The sequence below is a fragment of the Penicillium odoratum genome (genome assembly GCF_028828045.1).
Source record: "Penicillium odoratum strain IBT 22623 chromosome Unknown utg000005l_segment0_segment0, whole genome shotgun sequence".
In the NCBI taxonomy this organism is placed as follows: Eukaryota; Fungi; Ascomycota; class Eurotiomycetes; order Eurotiales; family Aspergillaceae; genus Penicillium; species Penicillium odoratum.
This window is the reverse complement of record NW_026643147.1, coordinates 3,798,790-3,824,080: the sequence shown is the minus strand read 5'-3', so window position 1 is coordinate 3,824,080 and position 25,291 is coordinate 3,798,790. Positions and strand designations below refer to the sequence as shown.

At 48.1% G+C, this 25,291-nt stretch overlaps 11 protein-coding genes across 11 annotated transcripts; 6 read left to right on the top strand and 5 right to left on the bottom strand.

The window, feature by feature from the left end:
• Positions 1–442: 442 nt before the first annotated feature.
• ampp (aminopeptidase P) lies at positions 443–2,801 on the bottom strand (the record flags this gene model as incomplete). Its single annotated transcript, XM_057140907.1, has 9 exons — positions 443–690; positions 745–789; positions 849–933; positions 985–1,810; positions 1,869–1,914; positions 1,970–2,191; positions 2,247–2,308; positions 2,370–2,640; positions 2,726–2,801. The coding sequence occupies 9 exons, from the start codon at positions 2,799–2,801 to the stop codon at positions 443–445; spliced, it is 1,881 nt and encodes a 626-aa protein (XP_056994913.1).
• A 904-nt stretch (positions 2,802–3,705) lies between these two features.
• Positions 3,706–5,013, top strand: N7520_006972 (uncharacterized protein; the record flags this gene model as incomplete). Its single annotated transcript, XM_057140906.1, has 1 exon — positions 3,706–5,013. The coding sequence occupies one exon, from the start codon at positions 3,706–3,708 to the stop codon at positions 5,011–5,013; it is 1,308 nt and encodes a 435-aa protein (XP_056994912.1).
• A 363-nt stretch (positions 5,014–5,376) lies between these two features.
• Positions 5,377–7,102, bottom strand: N7520_006971 (MFS transporter; the record flags this gene model as incomplete). Its single annotated transcript, XM_057140905.1, has 5 exons — positions 5,377–5,931; positions 5,992–6,242; positions 6,338–6,718; positions 6,779–6,811; positions 6,934–7,102. 5 exons carry the CDS (start codon positions 7,100–7,102, stop codon positions 5,377–5,379), a joined length of 1,389 nt encoding a protein of 462 aa, XP_056994911.1.
• A 128-nt stretch (positions 7,103–7,230) lies between these two features.
• On the bottom strand, positions 7,231–7,530 carry N7520_006970 (cytochrome P450; the record flags this gene model as incomplete). The annotated part of the gene is made up of 1 exon (XM_057140904.1): positions 7,231–7,530. The coding sequence occupies one exon, from the start codon at positions 7,528–7,530 to the stop codon at positions 7,231–7,233; it is 300 nt and encodes a 99-aa protein (XP_056994910.1).
• Positions 7,531–7,591: 61 nt separating this feature from the next.
• Positions 7,592–8,032, bottom strand: N7520_006969 (uncharacterized protein; the record flags this gene model as incomplete). The annotated part of the gene is made up of 1 exon (XM_057140903.1): positions 7,592–8,032. One exon carries the CDS (start codon positions 8,030–8,032, stop codon positions 7,592–7,594), a length of 441 nt encoding a protein of 146 aa, XP_056994909.1.
• A 1,776-nt stretch (positions 8,033–9,808) lies between these two features.
• Positions 9,809–10,830, top strand: N7520_006968 (PP1-complex regulatory subunit GLC8; the record flags this gene model as incomplete). Its single annotated transcript, XM_057140902.1, has 3 exons — positions 9,809–9,905; positions 9,955–10,681; positions 10,752–10,830. The coding sequence occupies 3 exons, from the start codon at positions 9,809–9,811 to the stop codon at positions 10,828–10,830; spliced, it is 903 nt and encodes a 300-aa protein (XP_056994908.1).
• A 1,103-nt stretch (positions 10,831–11,933) lies between these two features.
• Positions 11,934–13,328, top strand: sfh5 (CRAL/TRIO domain protein; the record flags this gene model as incomplete). The annotated part of the gene is made up of 2 exons (XM_057140901.1): positions 11,934–12,589; positions 12,638–13,328. 2 exons carry the CDS (start codon positions 11,934–11,936, stop codon positions 13,326–13,328), a joined length of 1,347 nt encoding a protein of 448 aa, XP_056994907.1.
• A 491-nt stretch (positions 13,329–13,819) lies between these two features.
• Positions 13,820–15,262, top strand: N7520_006966 (TATA-binding protein-associated factor TAF6; the record flags this gene model as incomplete). The annotated part of the gene is made up of 3 exons (XM_057140900.1): positions 13,820–14,189; positions 14,243–14,661; positions 14,717–15,262. The coding sequence occupies 3 exons, from the start codon at positions 13,820–13,822 to the stop codon at positions 15,260–15,262; spliced, it is 1,335 nt and encodes a 444-aa protein (XP_056994906.1).
• Positions 15,263–16,765: 1,503 nt separating this feature from the next.
• On the top strand, positions 16,766–18,377 carry N7520_006965 (adenosylmethionine decarboxylase SPE2; the record flags this gene model as incomplete). Its single annotated transcript, XM_057140899.1, has 2 exons — positions 16,766–16,886; positions 16,951–18,377. 2 exons carry the CDS (start codon positions 16,766–16,768, stop codon positions 18,375–18,377), a joined length of 1,548 nt encoding a protein of 515 aa, XP_056994905.1.
• A 539-nt stretch (positions 18,378–18,916) lies between these two features.
• N7520_006964 (MFS transporter) lies at positions 18,917–20,969 on the bottom strand (the record flags this gene model as incomplete). The annotated part of the gene is made up of 7 exons (XM_057140898.1): positions 18,917–19,464; positions 19,531–19,931; positions 19,983–20,132; positions 20,186–20,403; positions 20,454–20,466; positions 20,526–20,625; positions 20,675–20,969. 7 exons carry the CDS (start codon positions 20,967–20,969, stop codon positions 18,917–18,919), a joined length of 1,725 nt encoding a protein of 574 aa, XP_056994904.1.
• A 2,591-nt stretch (positions 20,970–23,560) lies between these two features.
• N7520_006963 (transcription initiation factor TFIID subunit 11 family protein) lies at positions 23,561–24,763 on the top strand (the record flags this gene model as incomplete). The annotated part of the gene is made up of 1 exon (XM_057140897.1): positions 23,561–24,763. The coding sequence occupies one exon, from the start codon at positions 23,561–23,563 to the stop codon at positions 24,761–24,763; it is 1,203 nt and encodes a 400-aa protein (XP_056994903.1).
• Between the last annotated feature and the right edge of the window lie 528 nt (positions 24,764–25,291).

The following is a 25,291-nucleotide window of genomic DNA, read 5'->3' as shown; positions in this document are numbered from 1 at the left end:
GACGCCTATGCGGTGGGCGATGTTGTGGTCGCTTGCGACAGGGGTGGGTTGGGCGGGGAATCGCAATAGAAGTGTTGTTGGTCGGAACTCCGTGGTTAAGTTTCAGTGGCTTGCGCGCATTAGTAGATAGAATAGGACTGCGACCATTCTTGGTCAGACAATTCTGGTGCCGGAGGGCAATCGATGCGGACGTAATCAATGGCAGAAGCGTAAGGTGCCTGGGGCGGGATGGGGAAGTCGAAGTTGAGAGCTCCACATGAGCTTCAGCGGCCGCATTCCTGTGGTCACAGAACTCGACTCGATTCTGTTAGCTACAATTTACGCTATTTACATTAGTTTGCACGCAGATTATTGATTATTTGCATGAGATGCTGATATTTATCAATTTAAAATGAATATGTGCCCCGGGTCTGGTATGAAACATAGTATGCAATCTTCCACTCTACTTGGAGATTGGCTTGGTCTCACGCTCGAGCCACTTAAGGGTCAATTCATCCGAGGTGAAGTAGTGGTGTGTCTTGTCCCACACCTCAGAGTGGTAGTCATTCACCCACTTGATCTCAGAATCGCTCAGCAATGACGGTTCAATCAGGTTGAGGCCAATCGGGGTCATGGTAACGTGCTCAAAGCCCAGCCATTGCTTATCGCCGAAATTGTTAGGGGTTTTGACCTCGCGTGCCATAATAATGTCTGAAGAGAAAGAATTAGCGCACGAAATATAGACTATCACCCCAGGAGACTTACTCTCAATACGAATTCCAAACTTGCCATCCTCGTAGTATCCGGGTTCTAGAAACATTAGTCAGTATTGGAATGGATATTCATATCCTGGGGGTATTATGACGAACCATCCGAGATGACATTTCCGGCCGCAATAGGGACTTCGGTGTACTGGACACGAGTTCCAATACCAATAGGACCCTCGTGAACATTCTAGAAGCAGTTAGCGAACTGGTGCCTTGAAGCAATTCAGGATGACATTACCAGGAAAGAACCGACACCGTGGCCGGTACCGTGGGCAAAGTCCAGACCCTCCTTCCACAGATGCTGGCGGGCCAGAACATCAATAGCAAAGCCGCTAGTGCCCTTAGGGAAAACTGCAGTGTCAATGCCAATGCAGCCCTTGAGGACGAGAGTGAAGGCTCGCTTCTCAAATTCAGTGGGCTGGCCAAAGTGGAAAGTACGGGTGGTATCAGTCGTTCCATCAAAGTACTGGCAGCCAGAGTCGCAGAGGTAGATAGCGTTGGGGTCAATGATCGAACAGCTTGCCTTCTCAGGCTTGTAGTGGATCACAGCACCATTAGGGCCAGTGGATGAGATAGTGTCGAACGAAAGCCCAGCAAACAGGTCGTGCTTGGAGCGGATCAGCTCAAGCTTATCCGCGGCATCGACTTCATCCAGCACAGTCTTCTTGTTAACTAGCTCATTCTCGAGCCATGCAAAATACTCTGTCAAAGCGGCGCCATCTCGGATGTGACAGGCGCGCATGCCCTCCAGTTCAGCCTCGTTCTTGACAGCCTTTGCGTCTGTAATCGGGCTACGGGACTCCTCGACCTGGTCCTCACCTCCCAAGTTAAGGCTGAGCGCCCAGGAAGCCTTGTTGGACAACAGGAACTTAACAGATTTGTCACCCTTGGATTGGCTGCTCAAGGCCTGAGCATCAGCAAAGATGGATTCATAAGGCTTGATGACCACATCGTCACCAAGGTGAGCCTTGACCTCAGGTGTGAGCTTGTCGCCATCAACGTAAAGCTCCGCAGTAGTTGGGGTAATCACGGCATAGGAGAAGAAAACAGGGTTGTAGGGAATACTGCTAGCGGTCAGTTGCTTGTGTCTGAATAACATCGCATAACGAAAGGATATCTTACTCGCTTCCTCGCAGGTTGAACAACCAAGCAATTTCATCCAAGGTCGCTATTCTCAATTATTAGAAAAATCTATCCGAAAACCGAGAACGAGGGGACATTACAGATGATGAAGCCGGCTTGTTTCTTTGCCTCCATTTTCTCGCGCAGATCGGCGATCTTATCTTGGAAGCTCTTGCCAGCATACTTCACCGGGTGCACCCGCACCTTTTCACTCGGACGCGCGGGGCGAGCTTCCCCCCAAATCAAGTCAATCAAGTTTTGTTGGATTCCCACAAGTGACGATCCTTGTTTCTCAAGGGACTCGGCCAATTTGCGTGCGGAAGCTAAGCGTTTCAATGTCAATGCTGATACCAGCAAATTTTATATCGTGGCACTCACCGGCAGTGATCAAGGACGGGTCAACGCCCACGGCCTTTCCACCCAGGGCTTGCTCCTTAGTCCTGTGAATAGTCAGTATTTCTGATCCACCATTAACCCACCAAGTATCAGGTATGATCCTACCATTCTTGCCACGTCGGGACACCCTCATTTCCACTCTTCAAGAGGGTCCAGTTGTCGTCAAGCTGCTTCGCAGCCTGGTTAAAGTACCGTCCATCGGTGGAGAGCGCGGCCTGGCTAAGGGAGATGACTGCAGTACCGGCTGAGCCAGTGAAGCCCGAAATGAACGCTGCAAGTGAAGGATTGTCAGCCGTAATCCTCAGGTCGGGGTACTCAGGGTCCGGTTTGCTGACCTCGGCGAGCATCACAAGGGGCAATGTATTCGGACTGGTGGCTATCTTCGGAGGGCGAGACTGTTGACAAAGAGTTAAAGACTACTTTTTGAACAGAACGGGTCGGAATAAGGTGCAATGACATACTGTAAACTTCGACGTTGTGCTCTTTCATCAGCTGCCTCAGCTGTGAAAGGCGTGCGCTGGTGTCCACGATCCCCATTTCGGTGGTGAAGCGTGAGTGGGAGGTGGAGAAGAACCTCGTCGGTTTGGAAGCTGACCTTAATGATCGCAAAGAAGTGAAAGGTAGGCGAGTGAGAAGTGAGAAGGGCATGGACTAGGGAGAGTGCGACGAGGTGGGGGAGGTCGCCTGCACAAAAAAAATAAAATGCGGCGGGGAGCAACAGAAAGAGCTTAGATAAGTTGATAACGAGCTTGAAGTGTAAGAGGTCAGTAGTCATAGAGCAGACGGAACTCCGACGGTTAACCCCGGCGCCCACTTGACATGTTTGCATTCATTGCATATTTCAATTACCTAATGGCCACCAACAAATAAAACTATCTACGGAGTACAAAAATGAGTTCATCCATGAGTTATCTGGATAAGTGACGAAAGGTCTTTTCTGAGAGCCCTGGGCAAATATCATGGAATCTTAAAGTGAACAGAGTAAAAGTAGTCTCAAGCTGAATCGAACCAGGAACCATTATGTGGGGGTGACTGGATTATGGTTCTTCCGTGAACTCACTGGGTATGGTATATTGACCATCAATCGCCTAAAATCACAAATAAATCTGGAATCAATTGAGACTATGATATTATATGCATCCTCATATGGTCTTGGATATATGAAGCAATGTTACAGAAGCAATCCCAAGTCGATGCGTTCAGCATAGCTGCACCGCCACAGAGGGCAGTGTTGTTTAAAAATAACCGTTCGCACGCGACACGATTGACGTGGATCAGGTGGAGTTATTAGAAGGCACGGGCACCACATTCCTCCTCACCGCATCAGCATCATGGTCCTGCAAGGCTGTTTGTGGCTTAGCTTAAAATATTTTCTTCTCCCGTAGAATACACTTAACGACCATCGATCAGACTGGTCTTTTCACTCTCTGAGAACCGATCTATGCCTCAGATTTCTAACACACCAGAATCTTTGCTTCCTCGCTCGGATTCCAGAAACCCAGCAACCACATGTAGAGGGATTACGGGACAAGGCCGACCCTGTCGTCGGGCCTTGGCGTCACCATCTCCAGCATCCACGCCACGAAAGAGTGGTCAACATGAAGTTCCAGACTTGGTTTCTCTATACTGCTGGCAGCACCAAGACCAAGCTGTGTCGTCCACGTCTACGGCGGGGAACGATATCAATACACCAGCCAAGCCGAGAACCAGCATTGACACGCTGATGGACCGGCTTGGCGTGCTGGATCTGAAAGATGAGAAAGGAAACCAAAAGTGGCGAACCCAGAGTAGCTTTGGTGAAAAGCGCCGGCGACGTCAAAAGAAGACATTTTGCTGTTTCAGCATTGTGGAGGAGAGTGGTGACAATTATCGCCCGGCAAAGCCAGTACAAAAGCCCATGCAGACTCGTCCATCGCAGGCTGCACCGCAAAAAGTACAGCGACCTGCCTCTGCTTCACAGCCACCTCCACGGCTTTTACAGCCCAACGCGAGGCAATCCTCCTCTACTTCGCAAACCCAGTCTCTGTTGTCATGGATTCCCTCGACTCTATCTCCACAGACAACCTCTTCAGTCCTAACAGAATTAGCCAAGCCCATCTCAAGCGCAGATGAAGAGGGCTATATCTATATGTTCTGGGTAACGCCACAAAGTACAACGACGCGTAGCGATACACAAGCGTCAGTACCCAGAGAAATCGCCTCATCACTGCTCCCGGAACCATCAGGAAGCAACAATCTCCGCCCACCAACCCAGCCACGCAGCGTCAGCGATGCCATAAACGCTGCACGAGACATCAATGCTCTCACATCAAACCCAACAGCCACTACACCCGGCACACTACGACTGAAAATCGGACGCACGAGTAATGTGCACCGTCGAATGAACGAGTGGACCCGCCAATGCTCCTACGATCTAACCTTGATCCGCTACTATCCTTACACACCATCTTCATCTGCGTCCTCTTCTCCAGCCAGGGTGCCAGCACCCAAGCAAGCTAGCCGCAGCAATGATTCAAGTGCAAGCTCGGATGTCACTTTGGTACAGGGTAGAAAGGTTCCGCACGTACATCGCGTAGAGCGCCTTATTCATCTCGAGCTGGCGGATATCCGAATGCGCGATTTGGGTCGATGTTCAGAATGTGGTAAGGAACATCGAGAGTGGTTTGAGGTTGAAGCTGCAAAGGAAGCGCTGCGTAAGGTAGATGAATGTATCCGGCGGTGGATCTCATGGGCCGAATCTGTGGGGTGACGTATATAGGGAATGGTGGTAAATGTTTTGTTCGATAGTATATACTTGCGTTTTGGATTGGCATTGGCATTGGCATTGGTATTGGCACCATTATTTTTGTTCTGATGTTGGGTTTCACATTGGACACTTGAATATAGGTTGTGTTTAGTGACCTTGCGCCTTATAGGGTACGGTAATTTGATATTCATATATACGCAGGAACCCCAAAAAACAACATTGAGACTCTTCAAAATGTTCGTCTTCCGTTCAAATCACCAGAATGGACATAACAGACATCTGAAGTGGATATTGCTTCGCTATAGTGAGCAAATGACGTTTCCCCAATCCATGGATGTGTTGTGACACTCCGTCTTCAATCCGATGCTAAATATTTTCAGCCTCCTCTGTTACCCTCTTTGGGGGGCCACTGAAAAATGCAATGGGAATTGCACTTAGACCAGTCAAAATGCCAAGAACAAGAGTCATATTACTCCACCCGGCATGAACGCGGATTGCACCGGCAATTAGGGGGCCAAGAAGCTGACCCCCGGCGAATGACATATTGAAAAACGCATACGCCTGTGTAACAGGGCTCTTCTCTCCAAATGCCCCTGGGTTCTCAGATTCATAATCGCCAATGAGTTGTGATACTTCGGTCATAGCGCAGATCTCGGTGATGACGAAGGACACTCCTAAGATAAGTAGTAAGCAAACCAATAGTACCACTTGTCCTACACTGTTGTTGGTGACAAGTCGCAGTAAAAGCCAGCCGCAGCTGCCGATGACGAAGCCGATAGTTCCCAAGCTACGAACTCCTACGCTATCAACCAGCATATCAATTTGCACTCCGGCAAAATTTGGAACTGATAAGGCGACTAAAACTAAACCCGCTCCACCGGTTGTCCAGCCAAAGGTATCCATGACAAACAGTGGTAGCACCTATTGGAGTTGATACAATGTTAGCGTTGGGGTCAGTAGAAATTGGTAGCTTATACTTACAGTCTCCAAAGCCGAGAATAGGAGCGCCATACAAACTGTTGCAAACATAGCAATTGGAAATATTGGGGTAAGGAAGAGATGAAAGATTGTAATATTTTGTCTCTGGGGGTTTCCTTCCTCATTAGGAGCCATCAAAGACCGCAAGAGAGGAGCGCTTTCAGTATTATCTTCTCGACACGTCGAACGATGAGCAGTAGACCCCGCTTCCTGCGGGTTGAGAGTATCGTAGAGGTTGGTTGGAGGTTTGTGGACTCGAGCAAATCAGGCTCCGCTTTATCTTCTGTGAAGAGGTTTCTGTTAGGCATGAGAAAGATTTCAGAGCTGAATGAGACAGAGAATCTCCTACCTGACTTCTCAATCATGGCGAACCGCAGCGCAACATCCAAAACAATTAAGAGTGTAGGAAGCAGAAATGCTGCATAATATCCAAACTTGTCGCAGATCAATCCACCCAACATGGGTCCAAAGATAAATCTGCACGTCAGTCCAATGGTGGTTTTTCCCATAGCAGCACCAACACGATCAGATGGTACATCATCAGCCACGATGGCAAGCCCAACAACCCAAACAGCCGCTGCAGATAAGCCCTGGAGACATCGCGCAATAACGAGAATTGGAAACGTGCGCGCAAACGCAAAAAGCGCGGTTGAGGTGCCCAAGGCAGCAAGGCCACAGATAAAGGGAATTTTCCTTGAGCGACATTGATCGGCGATATACCCGGATATAGCTAGAAATGTTAGGATTCTGGAGGTATTTTAAATGAAAAGCAACGTTTGCGTCCACTAACGAGATCCAAGAAGAAGAGTACCACCGTACATGGCTAATAATATAGAAATCAATGATTGTGCTTTAATGTATAGCAACAGTATTAGCGTGGAATCATTGGATATTGTCTAAGGGGAGTTCAGTACCATATTCAGGCCGAGCGCCTATGCGATCAACCAATGCAACGGGTATAATCGGAATAATCTAGCAACGAGGGTTCAGTCATAGAGCACAGAGGGTTCAGACGACCATATCCGAAAGCACTGATATTGAGGTTTGGACCTTTCTCCCACCTTTCATCCTGGAATGCGTATGCGTCCTCGAAGACATCGTCGTCGTATCCCATTGCCCAGGCAGTTGCAAAAAATAGGCGCCGGCAGGAATATGATATCCCTTGTAGACGTCATCTTGGGTAGTCGCGTGCGGAACACCAAGGGCCATGACAGACTGCCACCGGAGACATTCATGCACAATTCAATTCACGTAGGTCAGCTGGGTCCAGTCATTGAAAGCAGGGAGACGATCATTCCCGACAACTCCATCCATCTCTGCCTGAGCCTTGGTAATGCAATCTGGGTGAAGGAGCATCGCTTTGACGAATACTCGAAGAATACTCGGAATGGTTTCAACACCTGCCTGAAGAGCAAATCCAAACAGCATAGAAAATATTTTATGAAGAATTTCATCATCATCGAGGATTATGGCTGCATGTTTGACCCAATTCCATCCAGGTGTTTTTGTCGCATTGTCAAGGTTCCCAGAATAAAGAGCCATCGATTGACTATGATAATTGTCTCCAAATTCCTTTCACGGGGCAAGGAAATGTGGTAGACAATCAAGAATGGGGAAAAAGTTCGACAATGGCAAAATGGAATTTACTCATTGCCTCGACAAGTTTGTGGCCGAATTCTTCTGCCTTGAGAAACTGCTCCTGATCTTCCTGGCCCAAGCGAGTTCCATAGCCCAAAGTATTGGTGACACTAGCTCCATACCGAGTGAAAAGTGGAGTGAAATCGTTGGACTTCAACAAGTCGTGTATAACTTGTTTATCTTCAATGTCCAAAAGCAATCGGTATTGCGTGGACGCAGCCCGGGTTGTGAACCTTGAGACCAGTTGACGATTCTTCTCCCACGTTTGACCCCAAGGCATCAAAGCAACATGAAGACCTTTGGTAACGTGCTCACCAGCAATGAGTGTCAGAGGACGAGAATTGTATGTCGAACCCTTCTTGCCCATTAAGTCGACGGCGACCTGGTGGGAGCCAAGGCTGATCATAAGTCGAGGGCCAGACCAAAAGCTAATGATAGGTCCATGAAGCTTATGCCATTCAGTCAATTGCTCTGGGAGGGGTTTTTTGACGAGTTGAGGTAGATTTCCGATTATGGGGTGCTAGTCCTGATTAGGATTCCCTCTTAATCGTGTGGCCCAAGGCAGAAATATCTACCAAATAAGTAATATACATTGAAATGACTAAAATTCTCTTTAGAAACCAATAATCTTATCTAGACTAAATTCTATCTTGTGAAATCACGCTCAATCGAAGGTTCGGATTCTTACCCTGAGAAATCTTAGAAAGTTTTATAGTAAAAATTCATTATACGATCAAAAGTTTTAAATAAATACACTATTATCATTTCTCTGCCTCAATTTCTAAATTCCAATTTAATTTGAGTCATAAGTATATAGTATAATCAAAAGATGAAGCTTTAACCTTTCTCAAGGAAACTTAAATATATCAGAAAGTATGGCCTAACAGGATTGGTTGGAGGTGTTTGGGTTACTAATTATGCACTGCAGCCTCAGAAGTCACATGTATAACGACCAAAATGAAGATATTGGTCTTTAATTTTCGAAAGGCGTCTGACTCCGACTCAAGGGTCGTGAACAGAGCATGATCAATGTTCTTGATGAATAGAAGTCGAGAGAATTCTTCACCGCAAAACACGATTTCCTTCAGGGCTTCCAGGGTTTCTCGAAGCTGCTTCAGGGATGGTAATGAAATAACAGCGGTGTTGATAGTGACCTCTGGTGTGATCGGCTGAATCTTTTATGATAGGTTTGGCAAGAATACATACCATGGGGCTTTTGGTGTTTCGGCTATATTGAAATTTACTCTAACTTATGATATTAACTTTCTAGCTAGCCATCTCAGTAAATCTTATAATTCAAGATCGAAGCTTAGCTAAATCTGACTGATCTTAGGATCATCAGACATGAAGAGGATGTTCTATGCATAATGACGACAGTAGTTATCTCCGCAGACCATCTTGTCTGCATTGAATCAAGGGTGTAAGGAACTAAATGATGCAATCTAGGGCGGCCTGAGCAGTGTGTTAGGGATTTTATTGGTCTCTTAAGACCCTCCTTATGCATTGAATTGTAGATCTTAAAATTGGCTAGTTGAATAAATTTCCGCTCAGTGTTATGTACTATGTATGCAAGTCAAAATCTCAAAGACAAATTATCTACCCGCATGAAGCAACATACTAAGTATATTTCAAGTTCCGGTGGTTAATGTAACATCGGAGAATTATTTAGGAGTAAATTTGTCATCGATTCGGAATCACAAACAAATTGAGGCTTTTTCCAGCCACGAATGTCTAGTAGAATAAGTCTTCAAAGTGGGGGTAAACTAGGAAGCGAGCAACTCAGGTCTGTTCGGGTGAAATAAAACTCACGATAAAAGTGAAAGATTCTCAGTGCCCAACTATGTGTATGTGACCCATTGAAGGTGATGCCGAAGACGTCAGGCGTCGACGGGACCCGACGTCATCAGGCCCCACGTGCCCAACCTAGCAGCTGACTTAACTCTTCTAAGACACACCTCACTGGGCTTTTTTTACTTCTTTATATACAAGGCTCTGTTTCAGTTTCCAACCAACCATATAACGCTGACTTCGCGTACCTAAATTGCACGACCACTTCTCAGCTGAACCCTACCCGTTCATCTGACACGTCTGACATTTTACAACCCACTCAACCTGCCCCTCTAAAAGACCCACGTCCGCTTGAAAATCGGACGGCATTCTCGTCCTAACAACTCCCTCCAAAATGACTACCGCACAGCATATGCCTGCCAAGGCTTACAGCAGTGACAATGTGCACCACCGACCGAAAGGTGAAATTGTTTTTCTACGTCTACCGTGGAGTTCGTGAAAATCTGTGCTAATCACCATCGACTTCCGTCTCGATTTTAGGTATCCTAAAGAACTCTCGCTCGTTTCAACACGTCTCTGTCGCGGACATGGTCAGCGCTCCAGCCACTATTCCGCCACCTCTCCAAGAATCCGCCGACACCAACGAGCTGACGCTCCAGAATACTCTGCAAAACGCCGGCCCGAGGCGCCGATCTTCCACCTCCACCCAGCCTGGCCAGACCTCTCGCCGGCAGTCTGAGGCAAACATGATGGACGAAGATAATTCTCCCCGTTTGAAGTGGGATGAGGCAAACCTGTATCTCACCGAGCAGGAGCGCACGGCGAAAATGAAGATTGATGAGCCCAAGACACCATATGCCCCGCACTACGACCCAGCCGAGGATGACGAGGAGATGCGGTTGGCGGATGCACAGGATGCCTTGATCGATGTCCAGGGTATTGTGGTTGATGAGTTTGACAAGGGCAAGACTGTGCACAGGAAGGGTGTCTCAGAGGACGATATTCCAGATTTGGAACTCGGCGAGCCGGAGGAGACGCATCACGCGGGCGAGCCTGCTCAGGACCCCCGCGTATTTCGCCAACGGAGCATGAGCAACGAGTCCACGAAGAGTGAGAAACATGTCCACGTGGGTACCGGGGCCAATGGCGATGCTGTGCCGGGTGACGACGATTTAATTACGACCGAGGAGGCAAAGGAGAAGCACCGGATATTTGAAAACCAGCGGAAGAGACATTATGAAATGAGAAACATCAAGGATCTGCTTGCGTGAGTTCACTTCGATTAATTCCCCTTATATTCTCGATAGTTTTGGTTCTGATTAGCTATTTTGATCCAGTCATCCCGCAGATCTGGATGAGATGGATGAAGATGAGGCCGAACCCGGCCCCTCTCCCGCTATGCCCCATATGCCGTAGCGCTTTCGCGTTGGCCAATAGTCACTTTAATTTTGATCTTTTTTCCATCTGGCTCCCCTTCTCGGTGATGCAAACATCTTTCACGATCTTGTTCTTTCTGCATCTTCCATTACTGAATATCCCCTAAGCGAATGCTTTTTTTCTTCTTTATTTGTCTGGGTGTGGCTACCGTCTCGTTTTCTTTTTCATTGGGCTGGTTCCGCCCAATGATCTCTTCAATTATCTAGAATCATGGAGGTTCAATGATACCATTTCTTCGGACAAATTCCCTGCTTAATATGGGGCTCGTCTGCAGTCTTGAATCTTAGCCCCAGTTCAGTATGTGGTGGCAACGTAACTCGAGGTTTCATACAGAATTAGAATGGGGTATCAGAAACTGCAATTGCAAATTAAGATGACTAGACTAATCGATTTGATCCAGAGCGCTTGACAAATACCTGACAGTCAAGACAACTGAACTTGAGAAGCACTAAAAGAGGCTAGTGTTACATATCCTACCACCGACCTTGGGACCTAAAATAAATTAGATTGTGGATTATAGTAATAAAACTTAATCTTAGCTGTTAGAAATAAGATTAGGTCTACTGAGTGGTCCACTGGTGATGTATTCATAATTATCTGGGTTTATATCAGCAGAAACAAAGTGAATTTCTTTTATAACCATAATAAAGTACACAGATATACAAAGAAAAACAATTCTGGGGAAATGAACGTATGAAACAAACAAAGTTGATACATGTTGAGGCTGGGCCTGACAAGGCCTAGACTGACACCGCTGATCAATCTTAGACTGCATTAAGCTATGTAACTTAGTACAAATATGTACTTGCTGACTCTCCATCCAATAATATTAATAGAAAAATGAAGGGACCCTACAGTATGGCTTATTATAGGATTCTGATCATTTCCCAGGTTTGATTCAGGGTCAAAGCAGATGCAGCCAGGATGACAGGGGATTGTTGTGGGCCTGAGATTTGATATGTGGTCCCGACTAATTATTGACAAGGCAGCTAAGCCCCTGTCGCCTCTTTTTCTTTCCCCTGAATGTTTATTCTCCTTTCCCTCTCTCTTCATCATTCCTTTGCCTGAAATACCTACCCACTATGTCCGATCCAAAGCCTGTTGAGCAAGCCCCTATTGCCGAGCCCGAGAAACTTGAGACCGTTGAAATCGCCGATAAGCTCGAGGAGACTCCCGCTGCCCCAGCGACCGAAAACATCAACACCGAGGAAGCTCCTAAAGAAGACGCCTCCAAGACCGCTGAGGAGCCAACTACAGCCGAACCCGCCAAGGAAGAGCCTGTTAGGGAAGAGCTTGCCCAAGATGCGCCTGCTGCCACCACCGAGCCCGAGGCTGCTAAGCCCGAGGAAAATAAGCCCGCATACCTGACCAACATTCCCTCTCTGGCCCAATTCTTTGAGCACCTCCCCTCTATTGTCAGCAAGACCGGCCACAGTGAGATGTGGGGTGTGCCCCTAAAGGACAGCGAAGACATCCCCACCGCCAACGTGCTGATCAAGTTCCTGCGCGCCAACGAGGGAAACCTGTCCGCAGCTGAGGAGCAACTGCGCAAGGCACTGGAATGGCGCAAGGAGACCAACCCACTTGAGCTCATCCAGTCTGGCAAGTACAGCGCCAGCAAGTACGGTGGTCTGGGATACCTCACCACCTACGACCAGGACGGACGCCCGCTTGTGTTTACATGGAATATCTATGGCGCTGTCAAGGACATGAGCGCCACCTTCTCTGATTCGGACGAGTACGTACTATACTAGCTTTTCGACTGAACACGTACTAACAATAGCAGATTCGTTAAATGGCGCGCAGCCCTCATGGAGCTCGCTGTGCAGGACCTGAACATGAAGAATGCCACTGCTGTCATCGACTACGATGGCGAGAAGGATCCATACCAGATGATCCAAGTGCACGACTACCTGAACGTCAAGTTCTTCCGCATGGACCCTGCCGTGCGCACTGCGACTAAGAAGACCATTGAGGTCTTCTCCACCGCGTACCCCGAGCTGCTGCGCGAAAAGTACTTCGTCAACGTCCCCGCTATCATGGGCTGGATGTTCTCGGCCATGAAGCTGATTTTGAGCCGCAACACTACTCGGAAGTTTCACCCTATTTCTAACGGTGCCAACTTGGCTCGTGAATTCCCCGCTTCAATTGCCGATAAGCTTCCCAAAGTGTATGGTGGAAAGGGCCCTGAGTTGAAAGATGAGGCGCGGTCGGTTCCGTTGGTTGAGGTCGAGCTGCCTAAGGAGGAGTCTCAACCTGTTAAGGCTGCTCCTGAGGCTACTTCTGAGGCTGCTCCTGTAGCTGCTGCTGTTGAGGCCCCTGCCAAGGAGGAGGCTGCCAAGGAGGAAGTCAAGGAAGAGGCCAAGGAGGAGGCCAAGGAGGAAACTATGGAGGATACCAAGGAGGAAACCAAGAAGGAAACCAAGGAGGAAACCAAGGAGGAAACCAAGACGACCACCGAGGGTGAAGCCTCGTAAATCGCCCACTAATATGGACACCAGTCTGTTGTGATACCCAGAGGAGCAGTGAACAGCACTCCCTATCATTGTTTTAGCCGGAGGCATTTATTACCTCATTGCCTTCTAGATCAGCGAACATCTTTCGCGCTAATAATACCATACTATCGTTCTAATTGTCGATCCTACAGTGAGAGTATAGGCGGTGTAATAAAGTTAGCAGAATAGAGTGTACGGAAAGGTAGTAAAACCAAAAGCGCAATCGCCTACTTTGTCATCACAAGCTTCCCTCCTGTTATCGATACAATTGTAGATCGCATGCCTTGTCGCATCGCATCATTCAATCTTTTCGTTGAAACCTATTCCGAGACCTGATATACCCCAGAATGCGACTCTCTGTTTCTTGAAGCAAGCTTCACAATCCAGCCTCGATTTCTCTACTCCGACCCATTCCTGCAGAAGAAACCCCGATCGGTTCATTGCTCCTAGTCTACTCGCCATATTGACTCATCATGTCTGTCTGGAATCCGGATAACATTAGGGATGTTGCTGAGTCCGCTGGTCTCACAAACCTCAGCCATGATGTGACCGAAAATCTCGCCCGCGACGTGGAATACCGAGTCGCGCAAGTCCTAGAGGAGGCACTCAAGGCCATGCGCCAAGGAAAGCGCACAGTCTTAACAACTCAGGATATCTCACTTGCTCTACGGAACCTCGACGTGGAACCTCTTTATGGATATGAATCTCTTCGCCCGTTGCGCTTCGGGGAGGCCTCGCTGGGACCCGGTCAACCGCTGTTCTATCTTGAAGACGAGGAGGTGGACTTTGAGAAGTTGATCAATGCTCCATTGCCCAAAGTACCCCGGGAGGTGTCTTTCACAGGTTGGTCAAATCTAGCAATCACTACTCTCCGGCATCGCTGACGTCCCTCATAGCCCATTGGCTCGCTGTGGAAGGTGTGCAGCCATCCATTCCCCAGAATCCGACAGCCGCAGACTCCCGGAACCTCGAGCTGGTCTCGAAGGGTCCCAATGCCAATTCCACATTAGCAGCGATGAGTGGGACGGGTGACGTGGCTGTGAAACCCTTGGTAAAGCATGTGCTCTCCAAGGAGTTGCAGTTATACTTTGAGAAGGTCTGCAGTGCCTTCTTGGACGAGACAAGTGAGGACTACCGGACCTCTGGGTATGCTAGCCTACGGGAAGACCCTGGTTTGCACCAGCTCGTACCATACTTTGTCCAGTTCATTGCCGAGAAGGTCACACACGGTCTCAAGGACATTTTTGTTCTGACGCAAGTGATGCACATGGCTGAGGCTCTGGTGCAGAACCAATCTCTCTACGTTGACCCATATGTACGTATACAGAGCCCCTTTTGTCTGATTGGTTATTTAATACTTACTGGATTAGGTCGCGTCTCTGGTACCTTCTATTTTGACGTGTCTGATTGGCCGACAGCTCGGCGGAGCTGCTGATGTGTCCGAGCAGTGTGCTCTTCGGGATTTGGCTGCTTCGCTCCTCGGTCTCATTGCCAAGAAATACTCTCATTCATCTCACATGCTCAAGCCCCGTCTTGTACGCTCGTGCCTGAAGACCTTCCTCGACCCCTCCAAGCCGTTCGGTGCCCATTATGGTGCTGTAATTGGCATGCACGCGGTCGGCGGTACTGAGGTGATTCGCGTACTTGTCGTTCCGAATCTCAGTGAATACTCGAAGCTTCTCAGTGATGGACTCGATGATTCTGCCCGTCGACCTGCCGCTGAGCGTGTTCTCAATGCTCTACTTGCGGTCCTGGCTTCTCTTCGGGATAGCCATGCATCCCTAGCAAATGGTCACCCTGATGTTGTGAACGACGAGCTTCGATCTCGATTGGCCGGTAAGGTCGGCGAACTCCTTGCTGCCAAAATTGCCGAAGCCAATGAAGTGCAACTAGCCTACATGCTTCTTGAATCATAGCCCGGGGTACTTTTCATCGCATTTGACCAAGCGGTTGGAGTGGAAAGGGGACTACAATGGCGTTAGGAAACTGGAGTTCTGGGCAATCTAGTTTATTTTTCACCTCCTAACCTTGGAAATTCTCATAATTTGTACATGAGATGGATAATATTTCCTGAACTGCGGAGTACTACGTAATGCCCCATCTCACCGCTACTAGGCCCATATAGGCCCTGTCGATCACGGGAAACCCTCTCAGCTTACCTAATGAGGAAAAGCTAATATCCGAATTTAGAATTCTGCCTTGATTCACCGCCCTGTGTGCCCAGATTCAGCTTCTGTCTTTTTTCCAATTTTAGAACTTTCTGCAACCTACTATTCAGGTGTCGTCTAGACGACCTTGTACTGCATTTTGTCTTCTTCCAGGTGTGTAACCCCTTTGTTGCCCCAATTCGGGACATATTCAGCTTGTTTTGAATACCAAGGAACTAAGGGCTTCGTTTCCCTGATGTCAGACAGATTTTGCTCCGCGCCCCACTGAGGACACGGGCCCACAGAACAAAATCGCGCATTTACCAACCAAACCACTTCTACACCCAATTTTTTTTTTGTTCAGCTTGTCACCCCCTCCTTTTGAGGTTCAAGAGTAAACAAGTCTTTGTTGACTGGATCGCTTGAAAGAGACCATCCTTTTCATTATTGTGATCCCCTTGTCAAGCTCGATCTCGTGCATTTGTTGGGCTTCTCTTGACTTGCCTCTGCCCCGCTAATGTTCACGATCGTGGCCTCGCGCGACCTCGTGCAATTCTAAGCTGAATTTCCTTTCCTGCCTTCCATGAGCCCAAAGGATCTTCTGCGATTTCTGTCTAAGCCTGCCAAGTGAGTATTTTTCGGGTTTCTCTTTCTGCTTGCGGGTTTTTTTTCTCGTGCATTAGCCCCGCCTTGCCGATATGCAGTCGAATAGTACACATCACTTCGTCGGCTGGATGAGAAAAGAAAAAAGCAATTGCAATTGAACACCTGTCTTTGCATATTTCATCCACCGAACTTCTTAACTGCATCCTACTTCCCTGGAAAATTTCTAACATCCACTGACTTGGGATTATTTTTTCAGGCCTCGATAACGCGACTCACACCCAATACTCCTCAATACTTACATAAAGCAGATACACTCGCCTGCTAGACCCGATACTTTGATCGGTATCGGCATCTTCAGTACGAGGGTACTCGACTGACAGTCAATATTCCTTGCACCATCTTCTTAATCGCCTTCGCCTTCCTGCCCCCTTAGCAGCCCTTTAAGGTCTCTAAGGTTCTCCCCCCGCCTGGTCTGACCAGTCTAAATTCTTCAAGGGCCTTCTCTTCTCAGACGGGCATTGCCCCCTGTTCGTCTGGGTAAGTAGACAGTGCTTCTATAGCCTTTTTGTCTTCATCCCTCCATTTGGGTGATTACGCGTCACCCATTATCCTCAATACCTCATTCTACACAAGTCTACCAGCCTCGGCTGCCTCAATTCTGCGAAGATGGTTTACGTCGGCATTCCCCAGAATTACACTCAGTCTCCGTCCTCGTTTGCTGGGACGCCTGCTCTGACTATCAACCACGAGGCCACTCAGGATCTCGATTCTTCCAATGCCTTTGAAGGTTTGCAACCACTTCCCATATACCAGCTGTATGCTTTCAATTTCATACTGACTTTTATTGACAGGCCCTGAGAAGCTCCTCGAGGTGTGGTTCGCTCCATCTGCCAATGAGCTCGGTACTGCAGGCCCAGAGGGCCTGAAGAAAGTCCCTGGTGAAATCTGGAAGGATATGCTGGACCTCGTCAATTGCCAGGTTCTTTCTGTAGTATCGTCCGACGATGTGGACGCCTACCTGCTCTCCGAATCCAGCATGTTTGTCTGGCCTCACAAGTTGATTCTCAAGACTTGTGGAACTACCACACTGCTTTCTGGCCTCCCTCGCATCCTTGAGATTGCCACCCTATTTGCGGGATTCCCACGTGCCACCGCACCACCTGGTCGTGGCATCACGGTCGCTGCGACTCCGTACCGCGTCTTCTACAGCCGTAAGAACTACCTATTCCCTGATCGTCAGCGTGGCCCTCACCGCAGCTGGCGTGATGAGGTTCGTAACATGGACAAATTGTTCCTCAACGGAAGTGCGTACATGATTGGCAAGATGAACGGCGAGCACTGGTACCTGTATCTGACTGAGCCTCACACCATGCTCACTCCTCCGGCCAGTCCTACAGAGGAAGTGCACTTTAGCGAGACCGAGACCAAGATCCTCAAGTTCCCGCAGGAGGCTCGGATTGCCAGCCACGAGGAGAATGATGAGACTCTCGAGATCTTGATGACTGATCTGCAAGAGGATAATGCGAAGCAATTCTATTTGGATAACGCTGCTGCCGTGGCTGAGAAGAACTACCGCAACTATGACAAGGATGAAGGCCTTGAGCACGTTGATGTCTTCAGCAATGGCTCCGATCTCGATGATCCGGATGTACAAGGTGGCCGAGTGATCCCACCCGAGCTGACCACCGAGGGCCACGCTCTTGGTGCGGTCGTCTCAGACGCATGTGGTCTCTCGGATATTTACCCCAAGAGCAAGTTCCCAGATGCTCGCATCGATGCGTACCTCTTCACACCCTGTGGCTTCTCAGCCAATGGTGTTGTTCCTGCACCAGACAGCAAGGCCCCGACTCATTACTTCACTGTGCATGTGACTCCCGAGCCTCACTGCTCGTACGCATCCTTCGAGGCCAACGTCCCGCACGGGCAGAATGGCAAGACCACCAGCGATATCATCCAGCAGGTTGTAAACATCTTCAAGCCCGGTCGCTTCAGCATCACCTTGTTCGAGACCAAGCCTTGTATCGAAGAGATCGACGCCACCAACGGCTTCCATGAAGTGCACTCGCAGAAACAGGCTTTGCGCCACAACCCCAAGGATGAGCACATTGAGGGTTACCGTCGTGTAGACCGCATTGTCCACGACCTGAACGGATACGACCTTGTGTTCCGCTACTACGAAAGCAACGGCTGGAAAGGGGGGCACCCCGGATTGGTGAGAAGATCTAAGGTTCGCCTTATCATCTACCGTCCGTTACTTCCCGTCGATCTGCTCTCGTAGCTCTGCCATGCATAGGACGTTGCACCGTCGGGTCTTTTTTATTTGTTTGTTTATTTTCTTTTCCTGTCCTCGTACTTGTTCACGTTCTTGTTCATTTCTTAGCTCGCGACTTTTCATAGTACACAGCGTTGCATCCATATGCATCAAGCGCCTCGGTCATATTCTGTGTCTATGTTCTGCAGCGACGCTCTTTCGGATCCTGTCTTTACGCGTGTATCTTTTGTTTTATTTGAAAATGAATCATCTTATGGTCCACACTGCTTTCTTGATCACTATCCTAGAAATACCGTGACTAGAGCCTTGCTCCAGGCAGGTCAACAGAATCACCTGGAATTTGGACAACACAGCCCTATGGATGGGAGATAATTTGCGTTTCAATGATAATTCTCGCTTTTGATAATGTATGAATATGACCTTCTCTATACAAGGTAGGTTCCATACCTCTTTAAACACATCTTATGAAACATACCGATTCCCAAACTTCAACATCAAAACCTGGAACTCAAAATCCAGTAACAGCCTCTCACCCATCCCCACGTCTAAAGCGACTGCTTCCCCCTCGTCTCAATGGGCAAGAAAACCATCGCAACAAAAGCAGCCAAAATAAGCCCGCCAGCCGCATAAATCGGCGTAACAGGATCAGTACTAGCATAAATGCCAATAATAGGAGCCATCAATCCAGCAATGCGATTCAAGCAACTAGCAATCCCGGTTCCGGTACCACGATTCGGAGCAGGGAAGATCTCAGGCGTATACGCATACAGAACACCGTACATAGCCATCTGGAAGAAAGATTCCAGGGAAGAACAGACGAGCTGGACATTTGGATCCTTGGATGCCGTGAAGCAGAATAGAAGGACGCCCGTTATAACAGTTGAGCCTGCCATCGTGCCCTTGCGGCCAAGGTAGGGGTTGTCGACTAGGATCCATGCAAAGAGGGGGCCTGGGATTCCGCAGACGGCTGTTATGGCGTAGTTGCGGTATGTTATGTAGGTGGAAGAGTTTGCGCTTAGGTACTGGGGGAGGAAGGCGTTGAATAGAGTGTAGCCTAACCCGATACAGATCCAGCAGAACCAGATTAAGATGGCTATAGTAGTATTGATTAGTTTGAATGATTAGAGGGGGAGTATGGGTGTGAATCTGATGTGCGTACTGGATATTCCAAGTCGTTTTGTTGCGAATAGCGGGGCGACTTGTTGGACGGAGAATCTTTCTAGGGAACGTTTGATGATATCAATGGTGGATAGTGATTGCTTCTCGTCTTTTTCGGGGTGGCCTCCGATCTCGTTTAAGATCTCCACTGTGAGCCATGTTGTGGTTTTGTTTTTATAGGCGATTCCGTGGACTGCGGCGACGGCTTCGTCTTGACGGCCGCGGGATACTAGGAACTTGGGAGATTCGTAGAGGGTGAATAGAAGGAAACGGCAAAGAAACATGGCGAATGTAATGGCGCCTAGGGAGAGGACTAGGTATCTCCAACCCCAATTATCTGCCTTGGTACAGGTAGCAGCACTTGCGCAAGAGAAATTGGGAATAAAAGCCCAGGCTAGCATACTGTGATGGGATTAGTTCTGCTATGACCATTTCATCATTCTTGACACTCACCTGGAGATTAACGTGCCAACAGACCACCAGGTAGCTAAGCCAGTCAGGATACTGGCCGAATTTGGCGGTAAACACTCGAGGAAGACTGCAGCGTCAACCGGGAGATTGCCACCAACGCCAAGACCTAGACAGGCATATAAGGCACAAAGTCTGGATCTAGTGTTAGCGAGATGGATATATTCCGGGTTTCTGAAGAAGCCTACCCAATCCAGTTGGGTGCACCACCTGCAGCAAGGCCAAATGCACCACAGATACACAGTGTCATGTTGAAAGCAGGGCGGCGACCAATAGCATCAGAAGCAATACCCCAGAATGAAGCACCGATGATTAGACCAACATAGAGGGCACATGTAGCGAATCGAGAATTGTTTCCAGTGATGCCAAATTCATCGGCGATCGGGGTAAGTGTCAGTGCAACTCCCTAATGGCGTTAGTCGTTACCCCTGGTATTAATTCAATTGTGGTTCATACCTGTAGCCACAGGCTTTACCAAACAATGATTAGCAAAGCTCTTAGTTATACATTTCAAAGCGATGTGCTTACTTATCAGCGATCCAGCCGAATCCACACAAGACAAACAGACCCCATTGATACCGGCCCATGCCAATATCCTGAATAGCTCTGTTGATGACCTTTGCTTTGCCTACATCAAGCACATATTAATACACGCAAATCCAAGATCGCAAAATGACAATTTGCTATTGCATCCAAGTTCACTGCAACATTGAACTTACGATCATAAGCAGTATCGCGACCTGAAGCAGCCACCTCGGATAAAATCTCAGCCCGAAGAACCTCTAGAGTCAGCGTAGTATATCCGTGGCCAGCAGTGGCGCCCTTTTCTTGGATAGAGGCCACGTCTTTAGTCTCGCAGTCATTTGCATCGGTCTTTGTTTTCATTGGAATACTCTCAAGAGGCACAACCACCTCGGGGAATTGTCGCCGATCTCGATTAGCCAGTAAATCTCTCCAATTAGTGCTTGGCATGGTGGATGAATTTTAATATCGCAAAGGGACAGTTTGAGGATTGAGTCGCGTGGCAAAGTAAGTGATTGGTGCAAAGGATATATAGTACTGGGCGTGAGGGATGGAGAGATGTAGTACTTCGCGTGGGCAAATTGGCGCAATGGAAAAGCGGATTTTAGGTGCACTGGATAATCAAGTCGCAAGGCAAGGTATAGAATCGATGGCGCAGACGGGATCAAGATGGCAACTATATGGCTGCTACTTTCAGGTCTCAAGCTTCAAATCTTGTGCGCGACTTGTCGAACGGTAGAAATTAGTTTGCTTTGAAGCTATCCAATAGTGAGCAATTTCGTAATCGATGAGAAGTAAAACCCAAGTAAAGAAAATATCGAACTGATAGAGTCGCTTTTCCCGGTCAGGCCCACGAAATGTGAGAATGATAAATGGAAGTCGACGGTAGATATGACCCTACTTTGTATCCGTCCAGCCCATAGCAATTTGCGAAAATATCGCATTCTCCACAAGGGGATATCCTCATAATGGAGACCAGAGTGGTGCCTTTACTATGATATTGGCCAACCAGGAACGGTTGCAACTGTGCGGCCTTGGAAGCTGAGAGCCAAGCCATCATTTCCCGGATTTTTTCCCATCTCCACCGGACTGGTCCCGCTATAAGTAATGACCCAAGTGGGTAATAGGATTCGGGTCAAAGACGTGTAAGCGAGAGGAGAGTACCCGGACGTCAATTGGTGTTAAATTGGTATGTACGCAGGAAGTACTTGAGTATTTTCCCCTGTTGTTCATGTTGCGTTGATGCTAAGCCCAAACTAGCAGCCAAGACATTTCCTAAGAGTTTAAGTGGGTCTGAGGCTTGGAACAGATCTATAGCCAATTGATAGGAATCTTAATATGGTCAGTGCTCGACTAGTATAGCCAGTCTCAAAGCATCGGTCAGCAGGAAGTGAGCCATGGCGAGGCTTGTCCGTGCGCCTTGTACGGTTAACTGGAGGAGTCAGAATATGATGGCCCGTTGCTGGAGGGGCTCAAACAAGGCACCAGACTAGAGAGAATGGTAGATCAACCATCTCAGATAGAGTTGGTAGCAAAATCCGAAAGCAATGTGAGATGAGTGAATATGAGCATTAGGAATTGGGGGCCGTTTTCTTCTGCGAGACTCAGATATAAGTAACGGGGCTGTTCATCTATATTGAGATGACCTAAGCCATATTGCCTAATTAACTATTTAAGTAAGAAATTTCTTAGAACAACTTCAACCGCCAATTAACCTTGGAATCAACCACCTACATACCTCTCTATTCCATTATCTCCTCTTCGATGTATTCAGAAATTCTTATGTTCATTTCCATGCCCAGTGTCCAATGCTACCGCGTATATTTTTCTGCATTTCGACCCGTCCATTGACTCTCACATCCATAGATACTTCGCCCTGGAGATTAATTGAGAGCCTCTTCAAATTGATCTATGTATAGAACTCCAAAAGAGGCAATTCTCACATTTTGGATGCAGGTGATACATATACATGTACCTCCAACTTGCTCAAAACACTTCCAGACCCTTCATGTGCACCTATTTGGACGGATGAAGCTAATCCCTATCCTACGCGGAGCGATCCCTGTGATAGCTTCCAAAGCAGCTACACTCAATCCTCAGGAGCGGGTACTGAAAATTGCAGAGACAAAACCAACATCTATGCATGTGTGTTATATGTCACTGAGCTGAACGTTGCTAAGTCGGCTCACTCTTATTAGAGGAGACTCGCCCTCATATTGTTACCCAATGCTTCGTGATCCGGATGTTCCTCTTTCAGGACCATATCCCCTCTTTCAGGACCATATCCTGAAGAATTCTGCGACATCATTGATGAATGGTAGCGAGAGCATTGGCAGGGGAGAACTCGCTTCATAAATATTTTATATAATAGGCCCAGCTGCATCGATGAAAGGTTTTGTCCCTTTGGTCCCTATGAGCGACTGTACTGTACATATGCCATGGTTCATGACTGTTGGAAGCGATTTTCTAAGGTTCTCAACCTCTTTCACCGTTGTATCAAAGGAAAAAACCCCACACGACAAAACGGCATCCATACCTCCGTCTTTGGACATGTTTCCTATCGAGATCTTGCAGGACGTCTTCCGCCAGTCAAACCAATTCGTTGTTCAGAGCTATCACCAAAATTTACATGCTCGCAGGCTTGATTGGGACGATCTAGATGATGATCAGATGACCTTGTACCGAGAATTTCCCCAGAAGGCTTTCGATATATGATCTCATCAATAGCAATGCCTGAGTGGATTCAAGAAAAATGAAAATAAAGTTAAGGACTCATTACATGTATACCTATCGTAAGCTGATTGGTTAACAAGATATTGGAACTATTCCGAAAAAGGTAAGCGGTATAGACCGACATATTGAGTTAGAGCAATGGCATCTCCCGATAAACTGAAAGGCGCGAGTTTCTTAACGCCCATCGAACAATTCCATTTCCGGGCGCATCACTTCGGATTCTGTCCCTATTGCGCCAGACTGGATCAATTCAGTCATCTTACATTCATTTCGACGAATCCATTAGATCCCCTGTCAATAGCTTCAAAATGTCGTCACCACCACCTTACCAAACTCCAACTACCTCTCTCAAACGCCCCTCCATCTCATCCACCACTTCCCAACCTATTGGCAAGAAACAGCGCATGCACCCACTTCGCCAGACTTCTTTCCCAGCAAATCTCGAACCAACAGAGCGCAGTTTCGCCGGTACTAGTGATGCCGGTAGTGTCACAGGCAGTTTCACTGGGAGTCTGGGCGGGACAAGCGTGGATGGAGTTTTCGCCAATGCGGCGCGTGGCAAAAAGCGCGGGCGGAAGAGCAAGGCTGATAAGGAACGTGAGCGGGATGATGCGATGAGCACACGAACTGGCGATGCTGGTCGATTTGGGTCTGCAGATGCGGAGGGCTCAGTACGGGGAGGAATGGGTGGTGGGCGAGCAGCTGACGATGGAGATGATTATGATGACGATGATGATGAGGGGGAGCTTCTGGGTCGTGAAGAAGGCGCTACAGATACGGAGGCCGAAAAAAAGAATCTTGCGTATGTCTTGTTCTTCCGGAACTACTGGTGGTTTATGGTTACTGACCTTGTGTTACCATACAGGATCTTGGTGGACGCCTTCAATCCTCTCCAATCCGAGCGATATGATCTATTTAAGCGCGCAAAGCTGCGCAAGGAATCCCTTCGTCGAATTGTCAACCATGCACTCTCCCAGTCCGTCCCGGCCAGTGTGGTCACATCGGTTAATGGTTTCACCAAGGTCTTCGCCGGTGAGATAATTGAAAAAGCGCGAACCGTTCAGGCCGAATGGGCCGAGGCACATGATCAAGCGACGCGTGCTGCCTTTGATGCCGAAGAAGCCGCTGCGGAGCAAGCTGCACAGGCCAAAGCACAAGCACAAGCCGAAGCAATGGCCAAATCAACAACATCAACACCATCTGGTACACCTGGCCCGTCATCGGGCCTAGGAAATGGCATTAAGACAGAGTCTTCCCCCAAATACGGTTATAATCTCAACTCCAACTCTTCTCCGGTGCCTTTGCGCCCGCGACGTGAATTCCGCCCACCGCCCAACCCACACCGAGGTCAGCTTTTGCCCTCGCACTTGCGGGAAGCTCAGCGACGGGCGAAGCGAAATGGTGAAGGTGGCGGTGTTGGTTTCTCGGGAATGAGTATGGATAATCTAGGGGTCAAGGGTGCATTTACATGGAGTTCCGGCAGCGTTGGCGGACGCAGATTATTCCGCTAAGATCTTCTTATTTTATTCATTGCGCGGCGCATCGGGGTTCATTTTACCATTTGGCTGCGAACTTTCGCATTCCAGGGGAATCTGTTTTATGTTTTACGGGCTAGAAAACCGATACCATGGTGTTTTTGGCGTTCAAATGTTCCTTATTCATATGCACACTTACAAAGGCATTGCTTCGAAGTTCAATCCTATGTACTCAAGTTACTCAGGCCATGGCCAGTTTTAATTCTAATCTTAGAACGAGCATTCCGTTCATCAGGTGAGCCTGTGGATCTAGGAGGGAGATTCTTGGCGGGATGTAACGACGCCTATTCGATAAATATATGCATACAAACATCGGAAACATCGGTATAGGTATAACATACTAGGTAGCAGACACGTATAAATTCTAGATGGACATCCATATACTGATCAGGTGCAGTCAACTAAAGACTCTATATTATTCAATAGAAAACCTTCGCATTGAAATTGATAATCTATAGCACGCCAAGGCAGTGTTTTGCTGCTGCAAGGGCATACATAGTCTCT